This window comes from Heterodontus francisci, chromosome 5, assembly GCF_036365525.1.
Source record: "Heterodontus francisci isolate sHetFra1 chromosome 5, sHetFra1.hap1, whole genome shotgun sequence".
NCBI lineage: Eukaryota > Metazoa > Chordata > Chondrichthyes > Heterodontiformes > Heterodontidae > Heterodontus > Heterodontus francisci.
The window spans coordinates 134,520,822-134,542,911 of record NC_090375.1 but is presented as its reverse complement, the minus strand read 5'-3'; the positions used below and the strand labels follow the sequence as shown (position 1 = coordinate 134,542,911).

Genomic DNA, 22,090 nt, shown 5'->3' with positions numbered 1-22,090 from the left:
TGGGACTAAATTGTAACTATGCGTAGGGTATTTATGTGTTTAAATGAATGCAAAGCTGCAATCTGCCAGCGCACTGGGGGAACCCTGGAACGCTGCAATCCTGTCGCCGACTTAATTCCTCTAAGATATCCTGCTGTCGGGAATCCGAAAAAACATCTCCCGCCTAATTATATCACCTCGCGTGCCGCCAAATCTGCCACAGTAGACTGCATAAATTCCGCCCCCCCCCCCACCCCGTTAACTGTGCTTCTCTCTCCAAAGATGCTGCAAGACCTGAATATTTCCAGGATTTTGGTTTTATTTCAGATTTCCAACACCTGCATCATTTTGCTTTGGTTATGCTATGGTGTTCTCATGCACAAATATCTCTGCACTGGCAGCATGCAGTTAATATTCCATGCAAGCACACCTGACAAAACTATCATGGCCAACCTGTGTTTCTGCCTCCCCATTGCCAACCATTCACATGGAGGCTGACATAGCAATTTAGAAATTTGTGTCAGCAGTACTTTTGCACTGCTCTCCCAAGAACTAGCCCATAGCATTTAGTATACAATCATAACAATCACCCACTAGTTGAAGCTTATTTACATTGCTTGATCATTTACCTAGTTAAGAAGATTGCCTCATGCAAAAATGATCTACCTTGCTGAATGCTGATCATGATGAAGGAAGGGAGGAATAGAGATTATGGACTATCCCTCTTGGCTCATTTGGGTCAGGGAGGGAATGGCTACAGAAATGCAATTTTTAAATTGCACTTAACGTTTTAAATTGTTGACTTGTAAGTGTCAGGAAAGGTAAAATAGTGGTAATGTTACCAGATTAGTAATCCAGATGGCTACACGAGTTCAAATCCCAAAGAATTTAAATTCAATGGAAGAAACAGCTAGTCTAATGAAATAAAAACAAGAAATGCTGGAAATACTCAGCAGGTCGAGCAGCATCTGTGGAGAGAAACAGAGTTAACGCTTCAGGTCAGTGACCCTTCATCAGAACTGACAAATATTAGAAATGTAAAACATTTTAATCAAGTAAAGCAGGGTGCGGGGCAAGAGATAACAAAAGAGGTGTTGATAGGACAAGGTCACAGAGAATAACTAACCAGAAGGTCATGAAACAAAGGCAAACGGTATGTTAATGGTGTGCTGAAAGACAGAGCGTTAGTACAAAGAGGGTGTGAATAGACTGTAAAGCACAAACATTAACATTTTTTTTAAAAAAACAGCAACAATGGGTAGGCACAGTAGAAACAAACTAAACACACTAGGACAGCCCGCGTCTCCCTCCTTCCCAAAATCCACAAACAGGACTGTCCCGGCAGACCCATTGTTTCAGCCTGTTCCTCCCCCACTGACCTTATTTCTTCCTATCTTGACTTTATCTTTTCTCCCCTGGTCCAGTCTCTTCCCACCTACATCCGTGACTCTTCTGACGCCCTATGTCATTTTGACAATTTCCAATTTCCTGGTCCTGACTGCCTCCTCTTCACTATGGACGTCCAATCTCTCTACACCTCCATCCCTCACCAGGACGGTTTGAGGGCTCTCCGCTTCTTCCTTGAACAGAGGTCCAACCAGTCCCCAACCACCACCACCCTCCTCCGCCTGGCTGAACTTGTTCTAACATTGAACAACTTCTTCAACTCCACTCACTCCCTTCAAGTAAAAGGTGTTGCTCTGGGTACCTGTATGGGTCCTAGTTATGCCTGTCTTTTTGTGGGATGTCGAACATTCCTTGTTTCAGTCCTACTCAGGCCTCCTCCCCCAACTCTTTTTCGGTACATTGATGAGTGTATTGGTGCCGTTTCCTGCTCCCACCCGGAACTGGAAAACTTTATCAACTTTGCTTCTAATTTCTACCCTTCTCTCATCTTTACATAGTCCATCTCCGACACTTCCCTTCCTCGACTTCTCTGTTTCCATCTCTGGGGATAGGCTGTTTACTAATATTCATTATAAACCCACCGACTCCCACAGCTACCTCGACTACACTTCTTCACACCCTGCCTCCTGTAAGGACTCCATTCCATTCTCCCAGTTTCTCTGTCTCCGACGCATCTGCTCTGATGATGCTACCTTCCATGACAGTGCTTCTGATATGTCTTCCTTTTCCTCAAGCGAGGATTCCCCCCACTGTTGTTGACAGGGTCCTCAAACGTGTCCGGCCCATTTCCTGCACCTCTACCCTCACGCCTTCCCCTCCCTCCCAGAACCGTGGCAGGATTCCCCTTGTCCTCACTTTCCACCCCACCAGCTTCCACATCCAAAGGATCATCCTCCGCCACCTCTGCCACATCCAGCGTGATGCCACTACCAAACGCATCTTCCCCTCCCTTCCTGTCAGCATTCCGAAGGGGTCGTTCCCTCTGCGACACCCTTGCCCACTCCTCCATTACCCCCACCACCTCGTCCCCTTCCCACGGCACCTTCCCCTGCAATCATAGGACGTGTAATACCTACCCATTTACCTCCTCTCTCCTCACTGTTGAAGGCCCCAAACACTCCTTTCAGTTGAAGCAGCGATTTACTTGTACTTCTTTCAATGCCGTATACTGCATTCGCTGCTCACAATGTGGCCTCCCCTACAATGGGGAGACCAAACGCAGATTGGGTCCCCGCTTTGCGGAACACTTTTGCTTAGTCCGTAAGCATGACCCCGAGCTTCCAGTTGCTGGCCATTTCAACACCCCCACCCTGCTCTCATGCTCACATCTCTGTCCTGGGACTGCTGCAGTGTTCCAGTGAACATCAATGCAAGCTCAAGAAACAGTATCCCATTTACCAGGCACACTACAGCCTACCGGACTGAACAATTAATTCAATAATTTCAGAGCATGATGGGCCCCCTCCACTTTTTATGTTTAGTTATTTTTTTCCTTTTTCTTTTGTTATTTTATTTTAGATTTTTTTAGTTTGTTTCTACTGTGCCTACCCACAGTTTGTTCTTTTACATTTTTTTAAATGTTTGTGCTTGGAGTGCTTTGTGCTTTACAGTCTATTCACACCCTCTCTGTACTAACGCTTTGTTTGTCAGCGCACCACTAACATACCGTTTACCTTTGTTCCATGACCTTCTGGTCAGTTATTCTCTGTGACCTTTTCCGATCAACACCCTTTCTTTTGTTATCTCTTGCCCCACCCCCAGCTTTACTTGCTTAAAATCTTCTACATTTCTAATATTTGTCAGTTCTGAAGAAGGGTCACTGACCTGAAATGTTAACCCTGCTTCTCTCTCCACAGATGCTGCCAGACCTGCTGAGTATTTCCAGCATTTCTTGTTTTATTCAGATTTCCAGCATCTGCAGTATTTTGCTTTTGTTTAAGCTAGTCTAATGGTGTGGTCTTACAACTACCAGATTACTGTAAAAACACATCTGGTTCACTAATGCCCTTCAGGGAAGGAAAGCTGCCATGCTTATCCTGTCTGGCCTCCATGTGGCTGCCTCTTAACTGCACTTTGAAATGGCCTAGCAAGTCACTCAGTTGTATGAAATCGCTATAAAAAACATCTTAGAATAATAAAACTGGACAGACCACCTGGCATTGACCTCGGCACCAAGAACGACAAAGACACACCCTTTCCAGTCGACCCTCCAAAGTCCTCCTGAGTATCAGGGTTCTTGTGCCAAAATAGGGAGAACAGTCCCACAGACTAGTCAAGCAACAGACCAACACAGTCATACTCACAGAATCAGCCAATGACCCAGCCTCCTCCATTACCAGAGGTGGCGGCACAGTGGCATACCGACAGGAAGGAATGGCCCTAGGAGTCCTCAACATTGACTCTGAACCCCATAAATTCTCATGGCATCTCACTAAACTTCCTGATTACCACCTGCCACCCTCCCTCAACTGATGAATCGGTTCACCTCCACATTGAACACCACTTGGAAGAAGCACTGACTTCAATGTCCATCAAGACTGGCTTGGCAGCACCACTACTGACCACGTTGGCCAAGTTCTGAAGGACATATCTGCCAGACCAGGTCTGGGGCATGTGGTGAGAGAACCAACAAGAGGGAAAAACCCACATGACCTCGCCCTCAGCAATCTACCTGTCACAGATGCATCTGTCCATGACAATATTGGTAAGAGATTTAACAGAAAGGTACAAGATTATGACAGGTTAGTTATGACAGGTAAGTTAGATAAGGAAAAACTGTTTCCATTAACCAATGGTACAAGGACTAGGGGACACAGATTGAAGGTTTTGGGCAAGAGATGCAGGGGAATATGAGGAAGCACTTTTATCTTCAAAACAGTGGGTGGTAATGACCTGGAACATGCTGCCCACAAGGGTGGTGGAAGCAGCAACGATGAATGACTTCAAGAGGAAATTGGATGCCCACTTGAAGGAAATAGACTTGCAGGGCTGTGGGGATCGAGTGGGGGAGTGGGACTAACTGAATAGCTCCATGGCGAGCTGGCATGAACATGATGGGCAAATGGTCTCCTTCTGTGCCATAAATGACTGAGTGCCAAATGCACTGTCCATGTGGAGACCACATCCACCTTCACACTGAGGTCATCCTATATCATGTTATGTGGCACTACAACCGTGCTGAATGGGATTGACTCAGAACTGATCTAGCAGCTCGAAACTGGACATCCATGAAGCGCTGTGGGCCATCAGCAGAACTGTATTCAACCACAATCTGTAACTTCATGGCCCAGCATATCTCTCACTCTATCATTTCCATCAAGCCAGGAGACTAACCCTGGTTCTATGAGGAGTGCAGAGCATGCAGCACCGTGCATACCTGAAAATGAGATGTCAACCTGGTGAAGCTACAGGACTGCATGCATGCTATTGACAGAGCTAAGCAGTCTCAATCAATGGATCAGATCAAAACTCAGCAGTTCTGCCACATCCAGTGGTGAATGGTAGCAGACAATTAAACTAACCAGAAGAGAAGGCTCGACAAATATATCCGACTCCAATGATGAGGCAGCCCAGCACATCAGTGCAGAAGACAGGGTTGAAGCATCTGAAATCATCTTCAGTCAAAAGTGCCAAGTGGATGATCTATCTTGGCCTCTTCCCGAGGTCCCCAGCATCACAGCCAATTCGATTCATTCCACGTGATAAAGAAACGGCTGAATGCACTGGATACAGCAAAGGCTATGGGCCCTGACAATATCCGAGCCCCAATATTGAGAACTTGTGCTCCAGAGCTAGCTACGCTAGCCAAGCTGTTCCAGTACAGCTACAACACTGGCATCTACCCGGCATTGTAGCAAATTGCCCAGGTTGATCATGACCACAAAAAGCAGCACAAATCCAATGCAGCCAATTACCACACCATCAATCTACTCTCAATCATCAAAGTGATGGAAGGTGCTGTCGACAGTGCTATCAAGCGGCACTTACTCAATAGCCCGCTCACCCATGTTCAATTTGGTTTCCACCAGGGTCACTCGGCTCCAGACCTCATTACAGCTTTAGTCCAAACATGGACAATAGAGCTGAATTCCATAGGTGAGTTGAGAATGACTGCCCTTGACATCAAGACAACATTTGACTGAGTGTGGCATCAAGGAGCCCTAGCAAAACTGAAGTCAATGGGAATCGGGAAAACTCTCCACTGGTTGGAGTCATACCTAGCACAAAGGAAGATGGTTGTGGTTGTTGAGGGCCAATCATCTCAGCCCCAGGACATCATTGCAGGAGTTCCTCAGGATATAGTGTCCTAGGCCCAACCATCTTCAGCTTTTTCATCAATGACCCTCCTTTCATTATAAGGTCAGAAGTAGGACTGTTCACTGATGATTGCAGAGTGCTCAGTCCCATTCGCAACTCCTCAGATACTGAAGCAGTTCGTACCCACATTCAGCAAGACCTAGACAGCATTCAGGCTCGGGCTGATATGTGACAAGTAACATTCGGGCCAAATAAGTGTCAGGCAATGATATCTCCAATGAGAGAATCTAAACATCTCTTAATATTCAATGACATTACCATCGTTGAATCCCACACCATCCTGGTGGTTACCATTTAGCAGAAAGTTAAATGGACTACCATATAAATACTCTGGCTCCAAGAGCAAGTCAAAGTCTGGGAATTCTGTGGCGAGTAACTCACCTCCCGATTCTCCAAAGCCTGTCCACAAGACCCAAGTCAGGAATGTGATGGAATACTCTCCACTTGCCTGGATGAGTGTAGCTCCATCAACATTCAAGAAGCTCGACACCATCCAGGACAAAGCAATCTGCTTGATTGATCAGCACCCCACCCAACACCTTAAATAGTCACTCCCTCCACCACTGGCACACCATGGCTACAGTGTGTGCCACCTGCAAGATGCACTGCAGTAACTCGCTAAGACTCCTTCAACAGCACCTTCCAAACCAGTGACTTCTACCACTAGAAGGACAAGGGCAGCAAACGCACAAGAGCACCATCACCTGCAAATCCCCCTCCATGTCACACACCACCCTGACTTGGAACTAAATTGCCATTCCTCAGCATCACTGGGTTAAAATCCTGAAAGTCCCTCCCTAACAGCAATGAGATTGTACCTACACAACATGGATTGCAGTGGTTCAAGAAGGCGGCTCACCACCACCTTCTCAAAGGCCTTGTCAGTGACATTCACATCCCATTAAAAAAATAAAACAAACTCAGCATGGACAGTCAACATTCTCTTCGCTAACATGGTTATCCTTCCTTTGAGGTTTAGAGTTCACACAAAATACCATATACAGTAATGCAAGAATTTTCAAATGTTCTATTATAGCATTCATTCTTTAAGTCTGAACGCAAAACTAAAAGTATACCAAGTATAATAAGCAAGACTGATCCAGTTTACATGCTTATCTTACAATGTTGCAATTTAGTAAAATGCATGAAGTACACAAGCCCTTCAGTGCCACAACTACTTACCAAAAACCCTTCCTATTTTTCAATCACAAGCCTTTTTCCAGCAGGAGCTAGTAGAAAAATGCCACAAGGTTAATGACACCAGCTAAAACAGCTTGTACAAGTAATATAACACATGAGCCATCATCCCCAACATGTCCAGGCCAGTACAGTACATACTTCAACATATAAAACCAAGTCTCCTGATGCATTTTTACTAGTCAGCTGCTACAACAAAACTTCAGAGCTGTAAATTATACTTCAGTGCTATTACTGAAATTCTAAAAAATGTTTTAATTAAATCTCCCAAGAAATCTTAAAATATATTTGAATATGACATACAGGAACTTGTAGCCGAATGGAAGGAGCTAAGGTTAATGCCAAGAGCTACCCATTTAACTTTCAGCCGATCAGGAGAGTGGTAGTGGGGAAAGGGGAAGGAATAAAAACATGTTAAATTCTTAGAACTGCCCTCTGGGAGGGGGTGTAAGGGGACAACGGTTCGCCTCCTTGCTGTTTCACTCAGGAGTGGAATTGGGGTAGTTTCCACTCAATTGCACTTTTTGGTGCAATTCGCTCGAAATCAGCATAACCTACAGAAAAAAGTAAGGAATTTTAAGAGCCAATTATGTTCGTTGCAAAGAGTTTCTGTAATCTTTTGTGCTCATCTCAAAAAAAAACTTTGCTCCAGATGCAGGCCCCGTGCACAAAACTGGTCACACCCCCAGGATGAATTAATCACTATTGGGAATTCCTGCTTAATGCACTCATTTGCTGGCCTTCAAGAAGGCTTGAAAAATTAAGCTGTTTTTTAGGGGAACAAGGATAATAATATGCACATTTTAAAAGTGTTATGCTAGGCCCCAACTGCCAAGAATAAGGCACATTAATTTGGTCATGAAAATTGATTTTAAACTGCTACTGCAGTAAAGAAAGGACTTGGTAAACAGCTGGAAAAGACATTCGTATATTAACAGAAGGTGATTGGAAGGACAAAGAACCATTCCCTGACACATTCAACCCACAATGGACCTTGATCACCAGGTATTGTGTGTAAGAGGAGCATTCCAGAGACTGCTAAGGTGATGCAATCCAAGATGTGGGTAGACCAGTTAGTTTAGAGATACAGCACTGAAACAGGCCCTTCAGCCCACCGAGTCTGTGCCGACCATCAACCACCCATTTATACTAACCCTACACTAATTCCATATTCCTACTACACCACCCATTTATACTAACCCTACACTAATTCCATATTCCTACTACATCCCCACCTGCCCCTATATTTCCCTACCACCTACCTATACTAGGGGCAATTTATAATGGCCAGTTAACCTATTAACCTGCAAGTCTTTGGCATGTGGGAGGAAATCGGAGCACCCGGAGGAAACCCACGCAGACACAGGGAGAACTTGCAAACTCCACATAGGCAGTACCCAGAACTGAACCCGGGTCGCTGGAGCTGTGAGGCTGCGGTGCTAACCACTGCGCCACTGTGCCTCCCACTGTCACATGACTAACCTGCTTGGCAACCTGGGTTTTTTTGAACTGTACAAACAGTTTGATCTCAGTGTCTGTTTGCTCCTGGACTGAGAAGATCTATCCTGTCTGCTCCCATCTCTTTCCCACAAGCCTCTGAATCCACTGAAGACACATGAACCCCAAGAGAGAAAAGTCTCCTACAGCGAACAAGGTTTAAGAATATTGGGCCCCAACAAAAAGCAAGATCTACCTACAATCAAGGGCTCTACAGTGAGCTCGAAGAACCGTAACAAAAACTCTTCAGATATTGCCTCAAACTTTTCCACTGCTCTTTTCGCATGTGTGTATCACATATGCATGCTCACATGTGTGTCGTGTATGTGTATGTGTCAACTGAACTAGAGTATAAGTTTAGTAAATTTCAACTTTTCTTCTTTAAACCTAAGAAAGCCTGTTTGTGCTGGTTTCTTTGCCTTATAATTAGAAAGAAGTGAACCCAAGGATTCACCAAGAGGGAGCTAAAAAGAGTGTTTAAAATTAAACCCTGCTACGAACCCGAGACCTCTTTTTCACCTGTTTGGAACAAAAGTTTTTGAATATTTTCTTTAATTTACTAAGAAACTGACTATTGTAACCCAATACAACTAGCAAAGATAAAATAGAATGAGAGTGAACTGGCACAAGACATGAAAACAAATTGTAAATGTTCCCATAGGGATGTAAAAAGCATTAGCAAAAGGAAACATAGGTCCCTTCGGGGCAGAGACAGGAAAAATTATGAAGCAAAATAAGGAAATAGCAGAGACATTAAAGAAATAACTTTGTATCTGGTAGAAGGCACAAAAAAAATTCCAGAAGTAATTGGGAAATTAAGGGTCCAGTGAGAACGTTCAGGTTTTGAAAGAAATGACTAGAGATAGTGGATTCATTGGTTTTGATTTTCCAGAATTCCCTACATTCTAGAATGGATTGGAAGGTAGCCAATGCATACCTGCTATTAAAGGAAGAATGGAGAGAGAAAGCAAGGAACTATAGGCCAATTACCTTGACATCAGTTGCAGGGAAAATACTAGAATATTAGGGATATGATAACAGAGCAGCTAAAAATTCCTCATCTGATTAGGCAGAATCAATATGGATTTACAAAAGGGAAATCGTGTTTGACCAGCTGTTAGAGGAGTTTTTTGAGGTTGTAACTAGCAGGGCAGATGGCGAGGGGTGGGGAAACCAGTCGATGTAATGTATTTGGCTTTTCAAAAAAGCATTCGATAAGGTGCCGCACAAGAGCTTGTTGAAGGGCCATTAGGCCTACTCCTGCTCCTATATTTTAGGTCATGTTCAAATGGTTTTCTATGTTTTTCCTTTAAAAAGTCATTTTCAAATAATTTAAAACCAGGTTACTAACAATTCATGAACTAGATTATGATTTAAAATATGTTTTTTGTGAAACCCATTTCCAGCTGCATTAATCAAACAGTGCTGCTGCCACTCAAACAAGAATTTTCTATTAAAGTACAAGTTATCTCTTAAAAATGACATTTTAAAACATTGCTGATTACATTGATGTTGCGTTCAATGATATGTAAATAGGTTTGGGAGGAAACAAGGGAGAAAACACTTCGCAAAACAGGCGCAACATCCATTGTGCCCAAAGTGGAAACTGTTCCTTTTTTCTTTAAAATACAAAAAGAAAAATGTTATTGCCCGAGGTAAAATACAAAACGGTATAAATGTACAGCAGGTCAGACAAAATGAGTAATGAGAATGAACATTGTTGTTGTGTCCAAAAGAGGGCCCATGTTTTAGGAGGTATCAGCTCCCAACAATGAGGAAGACGAGTACTATTCCCTAGGATGGGTTTCTCCTAAACATGGTGCCAGTATTAATTAATTGGCAAAACAGATAAACAGGAAAGGGATGAGTAATTTAAACGAGGAAGGAACAAACCAGGAAAATTAAAGCAACAAGGTAGTAATAGATGAGGTAAACATACAAATAAAAAAAATCAAATTAGCATGTAGAAGGAATAAGGAAAGTACAGGAGAAAAATAAAATGTACCAATTATAGGAAAAAGCAATGAAGTGCTGGCTTGGACCAAGGGTGTCAAACTAATTTTGTATGGTGGGCATGATCCAATATTATAACACTTGGTGTGGGCCAGAATATGCTGGTGCCAGGCTTCACAGTGTGTCCCATGATTTAGATTTAGTTCCCTCACCCATGGCTCAAAAAAATGCCTCAAATTTCTTGAAGTGTGAGCTGATAATTAAATGAAGTTAATGGGACATCTTGTACCTTTGTAAATAATGGCACAAACAGTCCATCTCCTTAACGAATGAAATCTGCGGATTGAGAAAGAAACAAGAACAGAGAAGGAAATAGGGTGAATTAGAGTCAAACTAAGTATAGAAGAAATAAAGAGACGGTAAGATAGATTAGATTGCAAGACAGATAAAGAGACAGAAAGGAAAAAGATTTCTTTCTTAAAATTTAAATGCCTCAAATACTGGACCTAACTTTCTGCAACAAGTTCAATTCACCTTAACAGTATAAATGAGGCAATTTCTTAAAACTCATGGGGAGGGTGACAACGAGCAAGGTTTTTCCAAGGCCAACGGCAGAGTGGCACCAACCATCCAGCAATTTGTGGTGATTTGCAACTCACGGTGTAATCTTCCTTCCAAAAATTGCTTTTCCTTGTAAATAATAACGGCGAGATCATTTAACTAGGAGTCACTGCAAGATATGCTTTTCCAGCAAATTCTGGGCGATGAAAACAACCTGGGTACTTACACCATTGTATTGGCGCAACTATACTGTAGGGATCCTTGAATGGCACAAAAGAAAAAGTTATTAAGCAAGTTACTTGCATCATTAAAAAGCCACTCCATATTTGAGAATTTTGGGCTACATTGTTGTTGTGTTTGCCAAAAACCTAAAAGATCATTGTTAAACCTCCAATGAAAAAAGTGCTGATCATGATTTTCCTGCGTTCAAGCGAGTTTTCACATTTTACTTAAACTGAAAAACAATGGTGCTGATGGCTAGGCAACACGTGATTGCGTTTCAAGGCATCCTCTGTATTTAAATAACCTGTTGTATTTTACTGATCGGGACTGGTTGGAAAACAGATTCCTTGCATTGTCATGCCAATATAAACACATCATAGAATCATTGAGTTATACAGAACAGAAACAGGCCCTTCGGCCCAAGAATCAATAATGATTCTTTAAGTATTTTTTAAACTTTTTTTCCCAGCAATGATTGTTGCTCTGAAAAGTGTAATTGTTTGAAACAGCACAAATACTTGCACTGGAGGGTATAGCAAAAGCTGTTAGATCAAGAAGTGAAGCAGTGTTTGATATCAGCCCCAGCACTACACTCATTTAGATTAAAATATTCTGTATTTGTCTGAAATGACAGTTTTAGGGATGTTAATCTAATAATATTTGCTTCATTTTTGCTAAACATTAGCAAAGGCTTGGAAATAATTGGAAATCCAAACTGCTTAAGTCCAAAATAAAAGCAAAATAATGCGGATGCTGGAAATCGGAAATAAAAACAAAGTTCTGGAAATACTCAGTCGGTCTGGCAGCATCTGTAGAGAGAGAAGCAGAGTTAACGCTAACCAGGAGGGGAAGGGGTGAGGACAGTAGTGTGGGAAATGGGCCGGACACGGTTGAGGGCCCTGTCAACCACAGTGCAGGGGAATGTTCAGCTGAGGATGAAGGAAGACATATCAGAAGCACTGTTGTGGAAGGTTGCACCATCAGAGGAGATGCGTTGGAGATGGAAAAATTGGGAAAATGGAATGGAGTCCTTACAGGAGGCAAAGTGTGAAGAAGTGTATGCGAGGTAGCTGTGGTAGTCAGTAGGCTTATAATGAATATTAGTCCAATAATACAGGGCCCTCAACCGTGTCCAGCCCATTTTTCACATTACTGCCCTCACCCCTTCCCCTGCCTCCTAGATCTGCGACAGGGTTCTCCTTGTCCTCGCTTTCCGCCCCACCAACCTTCACATCCTCCGCCATTTCCACCACCAAATGCATCTTACCCTCCCCTCCCTGTCAGCATTCCGACGGGATCGTTCCCTCCGCGACACCCTGGTCCACTCCTCCATTACCCCCACCACCTCATCCCCTTCCCATGCAATCGCAGGAGGTGTAATACCTGCCCTTTTACCTCCTGAGAAAATGAGAAGCAGGAAGCTTGAGTGAAAGATTTATTGTGCCGCACACCAGAAAGGAAGCTTATATCATTAACAGCAAAGTTTATTTATTCGCATGTTTTCAATAGGACTTCTCAAAATCTACATAAACAACAAACAGTACGCAAAATGGTAGATTGCAAATTGGACAGCTTCATTCATTAATTGTAAAATAAGAGGTCTTCTTTAGGGAGAGACAAATTGGAGTGGGGCGCTGTGGGGTGGGGATCCCACATTTTTGCAAAGTTACTAACAGCTCATTTTGGAGTTGCATTTGTCTTGCTCTTGCCAATATCATATAAAAGGATTTAATCACTGAACATCAAGTCTAATATATGTCCTATATAAATAGCATCCAACACATACTATCTGTTCTAATATTCAGCTGTATGAAAACTTTGAAGGTTGTAAGCAGTGCAAGAAGAAATTCTAGACGGAAATATTAAATAAGATTGAACTGAAATATTTAGGTTTCAAAATATTCACTGCAAACATCAAATATACCAAACATAACTTGCAACTAGCTGAGAGTTTAAATCGAAAACCATGAGGTTTTGGGGGGGGAGGGGCACAGAGACAGGGGACAGTTTTTAAAGCCCCACCATGAAGAGCGGAAGAGTGTCTGGGTTTTTATTATTTTTTAATCTGTAGATGTGAAACTCGACCCCAGCCCACCTCCTTCTGGTATGGGAGCGGTGGGTTTAGGAATGTGACAGACAGAGACACAAAGGGGACACACACATAAAAAAAAGAGTCAGAAATACATCGTAGCAACAGATTAAGGAAGGCACAAAGATCAGATGAGGAGACGACTCACCTTGAGAAATGCTATGGGACATCTGCTAGTTGATTTATTAATTTTGCTGTGCTACATGCTTGCAGGAAGTCAGTAAATTTAAAAAAACTTGCAATGTCATTTCCCATTCCCAAACACTCAGCAAATTCCAAATAAAGCAACTGGAAACATGCGGTTAAGGGGTTAAAACCGTGTATTCAACATTAAAAAAGGTCCACGCAAAACTTCAGCATAGTCAGCAGCTTTCAATTTAGTTTGAAAACTCACCACTTCTGCAGGAAGCTGGACTGCATCCAGATTGCATCAAGGCAGCAGACCCTACATAATCTTTGCCGTACTGATAAATCACCTTTGATACAGATGCCAATGTTGGATGCCAAGATATTTGTGCAAGGTTCTTGTAAGGCTGAAATAATTGTGTTCTGCAAAAGGAAAGTTTTTTTAAAAAAATTAGAATTATGGAGGGAAAGAAAACTTAGCAAGTTTAAGCCTGATGTGGTGCAATCATGCAATTTAAAACAGGACAAAACTAAACATATTTGATGAAGGCACACATAAAATGAAGGCAATGCAGACTTAAAGAAAGGTTTAAATTGGATCTTAGATTAAAAGAACACCCATTCTAAAATATTGTTTCACAGGAAGCCATTTTTGTTGATGTAATTTGACTGACAGTAAATGCTTTCGCCTCACTTATTGACTAAAAAGAGGATACAGAAATGGTGTTTCCCTCATATTTAAATATACATTCAGATTTCTCCACAACACAGGAGCATGAGGTTCAAAGCATTTGAATGAAGATCATTTGAGTGCAAAATATTTAAATATACAATTTAAATTTGTTTTTTCCTTTACATAGCAGAAGTCTCACCATCCAGAGTGTTTGAATCAATGCTCTATTAATTTGCATACCTCATGCTATGGATACTAACAGGTTTTGGTGTTCTGATTTAAGATTATGGCCCAGAAATGTAAACAGGAGCAATCAGCAAGAAATATAACCATGAAAGAATGGAGTTATCTGAAATTCTTGGCCAGATTAGCAGGGCTGTGCAAAACCCAACTCTGATCCACAGCACTATCTCTGACATGATGATTTAAGAGGTCATAAGTTTTGTTCCCCTGTTCAAACCAAATTACTTGTAATGTGAACTCAAGTGGTTTCCATAACAGCACATAAATTATATTAGAATGCAGCTGTAGATGAAACACTCTGCCCTCTCTTCCCTCAAACAAAAGGTGTATATTTGTAACATTTAAACCATCACATTTTGATACTAACTAATTCAGTTGACTTTTTTGAGGTCACTAAGAAAGTTAGATAAGGGTCTGTCTATGGGGTTTATATTTGTCTCCTGGAGGTGCACATTCAATAAAGTTCCACACAAGAGCGGCACAGTGGCGCAGTAGTTAGCACCGCGGCCTCACAGCTCCGGGTTCGATTCTGGGTACTGCCTGTGCGGAGTTTGCAAGTTCTCCCTGTGTCTGCGTGGGATTTCGCCGGGTGCTCCGGTTTCCTCCCACATCCAAAGACTTGCAGGTGATAGGTAAAATTGGCCATTATAAATTGCCCCTAGTGTAGGTAGGTGATAGGAAATATGGGATTACTGTAGGGTTAGTATAAATGGGTGGTTGTTGGTCGGCACAGACTCGGTGGGCCGAAGGGCCTGTTTCAGTGCTGTATCTCTAAATAAATAAAATAAATAAATAAAGAGGTTACTAGTAACAAGAACAATCGAATTGGCCTTTTGGCTTGAGTTAAGAATTGGTTGAGAGATAGGATATAGAGGAGGGGATAAAGGACAAGTACTCTGTTTGGGAAGGTGCAACAAGTGGGAGTCCCCAATGATACTTTCTGGGGCCTCAACTTTTCAGCACATTTATTCCTTCATCCAAATCATTAAGAGAGTTCTATTTCCAAGCTTACAATGGCAGTAATTTAGGATGGAAAAAGGATGTAGACAGATTAAGTGAGTGGACATAACTACAGAAAATGGAATTAAATTTGGACGAGTGTGAGGTTATTTACCTAGGACCCAAGAAAGATAAATCAGAGTATTTTTTTTTTAAATGGTGAGAAACCAGGGACCGCAGAGAAGCAAAGAGATATGGGAGACCAAGTACAGAAATCATTAAAAGCCAGTAGACAGATACAAACAGTAATCAAAGACTAATGAACTGCTGGCCTTTATCTCAAGGTTTCTGGAATACAAGTGGACAGAAGTCACATTTCAGTTGTGTACAGCTTGGTCAGATCTCATCTGGAGAAATGTATTCAGTTTCAGACATTGCACTTCAGGAAGGATTTATTGGCATTGGAGGGGGTATAGTGCAAATTCAATAATAGATTAATACCAAAGTTTAGAGGTTTCAATTATGAAAAGAAGTTGCGTAAACTCGCCTTGTAGCCCCTTGAGTTATTGGGGTTTGAGTGGTGATCTGATCAAGGTGTTTAAAATGTTAGAGGGTGATTGGGTAGATACAGAGAAGCTATTTCCTCTGGCAAGGGGATCAAGCATAAGGGGATATAACCTTAAAAGTGAGCTAGGTAATTGAAGATTCCAAACCTGCTGCTGAAATACTCAATGTTATCTCTAGACTGGACTATTCCAATGCAATTCCAGAGCTAAGAGAAACTTGCAAATTCAAGGACAAAGTAATAATTTCTCTTAACTATCATTTTCATATGTATTTTTAAAGAAAAAGAATAGCTAGTGCACATGATCTTGGAGTCCCCATGAAGTCATAAAGTTTGTGAACTTGTTTCTGTTATGGTAGATGTTTCCTATTGCACCTTTACTTTGTGACATTTTTATACAACCCCAATACTTAAGACGAATGGACACAAATTCCATAAGACCTTTAAGCCAGTGTCTGTCTTGATCAAGGAAGTGGTTGAAATCACTGGAGGTTGATATGATAAATATCTTCCTTCAGGTGGGAACATAGAAACAGGAAGCGGCCATTCAGTCCCTTGGCTCTGCTCTGCCATTCACTTAGAGCATGGCTAATCGGCCTCTTTATTGCTCCATTTTTCTGCCTTTGGAATGCTCTCCCTACCTCGCTTTCCTCCTTTAAGACAATCCTTAAAACCTACCTCTTTGACAAGTTTTTGATCATCTGACCTAATGTCTCCTTGTGTGACCTGGTGTCATATTTTGTTTTATAATGCTTCCTGTGAAGCACTTGGGACATTTTATTATGTTAATGGCATTACATAAATGCAAGGTGGTGTTGATATTTGTGCTCAGAGTCATATTTGGAGTGATGCCTGTTGTGAAACTGCCATGCCAGGATAGGGGGAGAAACAATACACCCACCATCACTCATGATGTAGAGCCCTTATTCTGCTGTCAAAACTGGAACTCCATAGATATAGAGTGAGTAATCTTTAGCTTGCTGAACAATTGACTTGGAAGAAGGTATATGACAAGATTCAGAACAAAACCCAGGGGAAACCTTGAATTTGAGACAGTTGCAGAATAAGCAATCAACTGCAGCATAGGTAGAGCAACATCAGGTTAAAAATAGAATGCCTTGAGCATAAATTTTGATGGAAGACCATATTGTTATGAATGCTGGACTTTGTAAAAATCACAGCTTTTAAAACATGTTAATGTGGTTCAAGATGGAGTCAACTCTGCTTAAAGACTAGACAGGAATCTTGGTTACCAGGACAACGAAGAACCCAGATCAAAGACCCTTTTGAAAAGCACAGAATGCAAGGGTATAACACCTAACAATGGGTTTCACCCTCCCGAACTTTCAGATCAAGTCGTTTTTCAAAACATAAATTAAAATCTTAAATAAAAATCAGAAATTATTGAAATGTTAGCTAGGTATTTTAACCTTGAGGAAGAAAAGGGTGATCTTGGTAGCTCTCAGGCTGAATTAGCTAGAATTCAGTTAGAATGTGGCAACTGGAATTCGAAAAAGGAGAAAAGGAAAGCAAAGAAAGGGAAAAAGAAAAGGGGATAGACAATTGCAACGTGAAATAAGAATGCTTGAATTCAAAGGGAAAGTAAAAGAAAGGGACAGACAATTACAACTTGAGATGAGAAAACTTGAGTTCAAAAGAGAAAGGGAAGAGAAAAGAAAAAAAGTTACAAAAAGGAAAAGAGAAGCCAGGAAATTTGAACTGGACAAAGAGTGGATGAAAGGTTTGAGCATGAACTTAATTAACTTCCGGTATTGATTTGGCAAGGAATATTTGCTTAGTGCCTAATCTCAGTGACGAAAGGAGTTGAAATGTACTTTGTGCCCTTTGAAGAAATGGCTACAAAGCTGCAATGGCCGAAAGAAAGTTGAACAGTTTTATTGCAAAGTGTGCTCGTGGGAAAGGTATTAGAGGTATATTCAACATTTTCGTAAGAACAGTCAAGTGACTATGAAATGGTTAAAACTGCAGTTCTCAGTGCTTGAATTGGTACCAGACACTTACAGTCAAAAACTGAGGAATTTCTAAAAAGAAACAAGGCGGGACACTTAGGAAATTTGCTAGAGAGAGAAGGAAATGATATTTGATCGTGGTATAGATCCATGAAGATTGAACAGGACTTTGAAAGCCTTAGGGAAGTAATCTGAATACAAGAATTTAAAAATGGTACCCCTTCAGGAATAAGATCCCACCTGGAAGAACATAAAGTTGATAAAATAAGGAATGCCGCAGCAATGGCAGAGGATTACGATTTGACCCATAACAGCAGTAGTTACAGGCGCCTGTTCAAAACTTTCAGAGAAGTTGGAAAGATAGGAGGAGCGTTGATAACGAGAAGAGATTTGGTTTTAATGAGAGTGTGTAAAGGCGAGGAGACAGGCAATCCCCAGAGTTGCAAGAAAGATAATCAGGAGACTAGGGTTGAGTCAAAAGGACCAAGGTGTTATTTTAGTAATAAAAGCAAGCACATAAAAGCAGAATGCTGGAAGTTAAAAGGCAAACTGGTATCTGTGGTAGGTTTAGGAAAAGCCAGTCCTGAATATGATGCCCCAATAGGTAGCGCTGTTCACAAGCGGCAAATTTGGCAATGTTGAAGACTGAGCAGAGGTGTGCTCCCCTGGATGCTAATGAACCAGATCAGGTCCCTGAAGGTTGTAGAAGTTCTGTGTTTGGAGGTAACATATACCCGTCAGATGAGGCAGGAAAGTCGATGGTGCTGCTTAGAGATACAGGAGCAACCCAGTCATTAATGGTAGCCAAGGATGTTGATTTTCCCCCAAGTAGTGCCTTGAATGCGAAAGTCATGGTATGGGGCATTGAAGGGGGTTACATTGCATAAGATTAATTTGAAATGCGATTCAGTCACTGATCCGGTAACAGTGGGAATCGTCCTGATTTGCATATTGAAGGGATAGATTCATTGCTAGAGATTGACTTAGCTGAGGTTAAGAAGAGCCAGTTGAGGTTGCTGAAACTGAAGTTTTGCAAAAGGAATGTCCTGGAACATTCCCAGATTGAGAGACAAAATCTCAGGCTCATAAGATGAAACAAGATGAGAAGGATTCAGTTGTTGTGGAAAACAATTCAGGTGCTTGGTTGGCTGAAACCTTTTGCAAGAATTTGGATGGAGATGTTGGTGGAAAAGATTCCAAGGCTAGCAATGGCGAATTGTTTAGCAAATCGTCTTTGATTGAAGCACAACAGACAGACCCCGATTTAAAGAAAATATCTCAGGCATATTCTGAGGCAGTAACTGAAAAGGTCCCTGTGTGCTATATCAAGAATGACATTCTAATGAGAAAGTGGAGACTCCCCAGAGACTCACGAATGAAGACTGGGCTTTTGTTCACCAGGTTGTTATTCCACATGGTAACACGGTGAAATTTTGAGAATTGCCCATGAAATCCCAGTGGCAGTTTATGTGGGTATTCGAAACACTCAGGCCAGGATAAGACAGTATTTTTAATGGCCAGGCTTGCATAAGGATGTGATTGGATTTTGCCGAACTCGCCATACATGTCAGGTAGTTGGGAAGCCACAGCCTTTGATTAAAGCAGCCCCATTGATACCGATGCCTGCTTTTGATGAACGGTTTAGTAGGGTTTTTGTGGATTGTGTCAGACCCTTACCCACAACTAAGTCGGGTCACAAGTTTCTCTTAACGATCATGGATTTGCCGACTAGGTTTCCAGAGGCAATACCTTTAAAAAAGATCACAGAAAAATTTGAGATTCAGGGTTTAATTCAGTTTTTCACTAGATATGGTTTGCCAAAAGAAATTCAGTCAGACTAGGGGTCAAATTTCATGTCGGGCGTATTTCAAGAGGTTATGCATAATTTGGCAGCGAGACAGCTGAAACCGTCCACTTATCACCCACAGCGTGCTTCAGAAAAGTGTCACCAAACCCTAAAACGTATAATAAAGGTCTATTCTCGAGTATCCTCATGATTGGGATAAGGGGATATCATTTTTATTATTTGCCACCAGGGACACACCAAATGAGGCCACTGGTTTCAGCACATTTGAATTGGTCGATGGGCATGAGGTCAGGGGTGCCCTTAAACTTACTCGGAGAGATTTTTAGCACAGAAAGAGGAAACAACCCTCTTAGATTACATGTCAGAGTTTTAAGAGAGACTCACAAAAGCTTGTAAGATGGCCGAAGAACATCTTAAGACTTCTCAGCAAGTGATAAAAACCCAAGTGAATAGAACAGCTAAGGCACATACTTTGCAACCTGGAGACAAAGGGGGGGAATTTAATGCTCTCCCCCAGGGTGGGTTTGGATGGCGAGAGGAGGGGGGTCCCTACCTCCTTCCCGCCTCCGCTGAAATTAAGTCTGGGGCAGGAAGGCCAGTGAACGGCCTTCCTGCCTCGCTGCCAATTGAGACCCTTAGGAGGGTAATTAATGCCCAATTAAGGGTCTCATCCCCCAACTGCCACAGTTAGCCCAGCAGTGGGCATGCCTGTCGCCAACAGGAAGCATGGTGACAAACCATGCAGTTTGCTTGCTGGCTACTAGTTCTGCTGGCAGGGGGGTGGAGGGGTCCCTCATTAAAAGGCACTTACTGCCTGAACGAGGGACCTGGCATTGAGAAGGGGGGCCCCCACTGAGAGCCACCACCCTGCCTTTGCTGCTGACACCACACACACAACCTGTGAACCCCCTTCTGCCCTGACCTACCTGTGGGCTGTGTCCAGCGCCACTCCTCGGCCTCAGGTGGGTACTCCACCAGCAGCAGCCATCACCTCCGCAGGTACACTGCTCAGTTAGAGAGCTGCCAGCCTCTGACTGGATGGCAGCTCTGAGGGTGGGACTTATGTCGTCCGGGTCCTTGATCCCATGGAAGGCCGGCACGACCTACTTAAGTGCCTAATTGGCACTTCCTGCGGCGGGCCTCCCACAGAAGGGGCAACGCGGGGTTCTCGGGTTGTTTTTGCCGGAAGTCGTGATCCCCATCATCTGGGTAAAATCCCAGCCAAGGTGTTTGTGTTGTTACCTTTGCCTGGGGAACCACTGAGAGCTAGGTTCAGTGCACCTTACTTCATCAATAGGAAACGTGGTGAGGTGAACCATTTGGTTCATATCCCAGACAGACATAAGAGTCAAAGGGTGTGGCACGTGAATATGCTGAAAAGATCCTATGACCGTGAACCTGGTCAGCCAGTAGATGCATGTCAAATCAGCAAAGAGGAGAATAAGGATCGTGTTACTTTCAATGAACTGGATGAAGGGGCAGAAACTGAGAGCTCTCAGATTGAACCCCCTGCGGTGAAACTGGCAAGCATAGATGTGTTAGGAAGTTTAGATACATACTCTCTCTCAAGAACATAAACAGGACATAGCTGAGCTGTTGAGAGTTTAAAGCAGTATGTGCAGATAAGCCATGCCAAACGCCTCTATTCATGGGGTTAATGTAGGGACAGGTATACCCATTAAGCAGAATGCTTATTGACTTAATCCTGATAAATTGGCTCAGGTCAGAGAGGAGATTCAATATATGCTAAAGAATGATATAATTGAACCTATTCAAGTAGCTGGAGTTCTCCATTGGTGCTGGTAACAAAGCCAGATGGTTCAAAAAGATTTTATATCATCAAAGTCAATGCAGTAACTGAAACAAACATTTATCCAATCCTACGACTTGAGGATTGCATTGACAGAGTGAGGAATTCAGTCTTTATGAGCAAGATGGACCTACTGAAAGGATATTGGCAAGTCCCATTGACCAACCAAGCTAAAAAGATTTCTGCCTTTATGACCCCAGACAGCCTAATTTAGTGTAAGGTATGAAAAATGCACTAGCCACATTTCAAAGATTGACTAACGAGGTGATTGCTGGGCTAAGCAATTGTGTTGTGCACCTTGATGATCTATTGGTATACAGTGGCACCTGGGAAGATCATGTCAAACACTTAAAGCTTCTATTTGACAGGTTAGAGATAGCCATTTGGTAGCAAACTTAGCGAAGAGCGAGTGTGCCAAGGCTAAGGTCATCTACTTAGGACAGGTCATGGGTCAAAGTCAAGTGTTGCCTAGAGAAGTTAAAGGGATTAGGAAAGATTTTCCCTGGGAAACCGACTTATAAACAAGAGCAAACTCATCAGCCAGCACTGCAGCTTGCCAGGCTCTATAAACCTTCTGTTCCTCCACATGTGTCTCTATGGAGAGTGGGAGAGAGTTTTTAAATCCCTCTAACAAAATTACTTCCCTGAAATTTTCATAGCTGAACTGTACTTTAAGAGCCCCTCATCCACTGGTCAAAAGCCAGCTGCTCATTTCTCTCAAACTCCACGTAAGTT

General features: G+C 42.4%; 1 protein-coding gene across 8 annotated transcripts in view; it reads right to left on the bottom strand.

The window, feature by feature from the left end:
* rbbp8 (retinoblastoma binding protein 8) overlaps nt 1–22,090 on the bottom strand; it is a 195,543-nt gene that overhangs the window by 137,506 nt on the left and 35,947 nt on the right. For 5 of the 8 annotated variants that reach the window (XM_068032150.1, XM_068032152.1, XM_068032155.1 and 2 more), the window contains one exon: nt 13,617–13,771. The exons of 1 other annotated variant lie outside the window; for it this stretch is intronic. In XM_068032150.1, the coding sequence (XP_067888251.1) occupies nt 13,617–13,653 (37 nt within the window). In that variant the 5' untranslated portion in view covers nt 13,654–13,771. Of the gene's footprint in view, nt 1–6,885; nt 6,933–13,616; nt 13,772–22,090 lie in introns of all 8 variants that reach the window. 2 more of the 8 variants (XM_068032154.1, XM_068032156.1) reach the window with 1 other exon arrangement.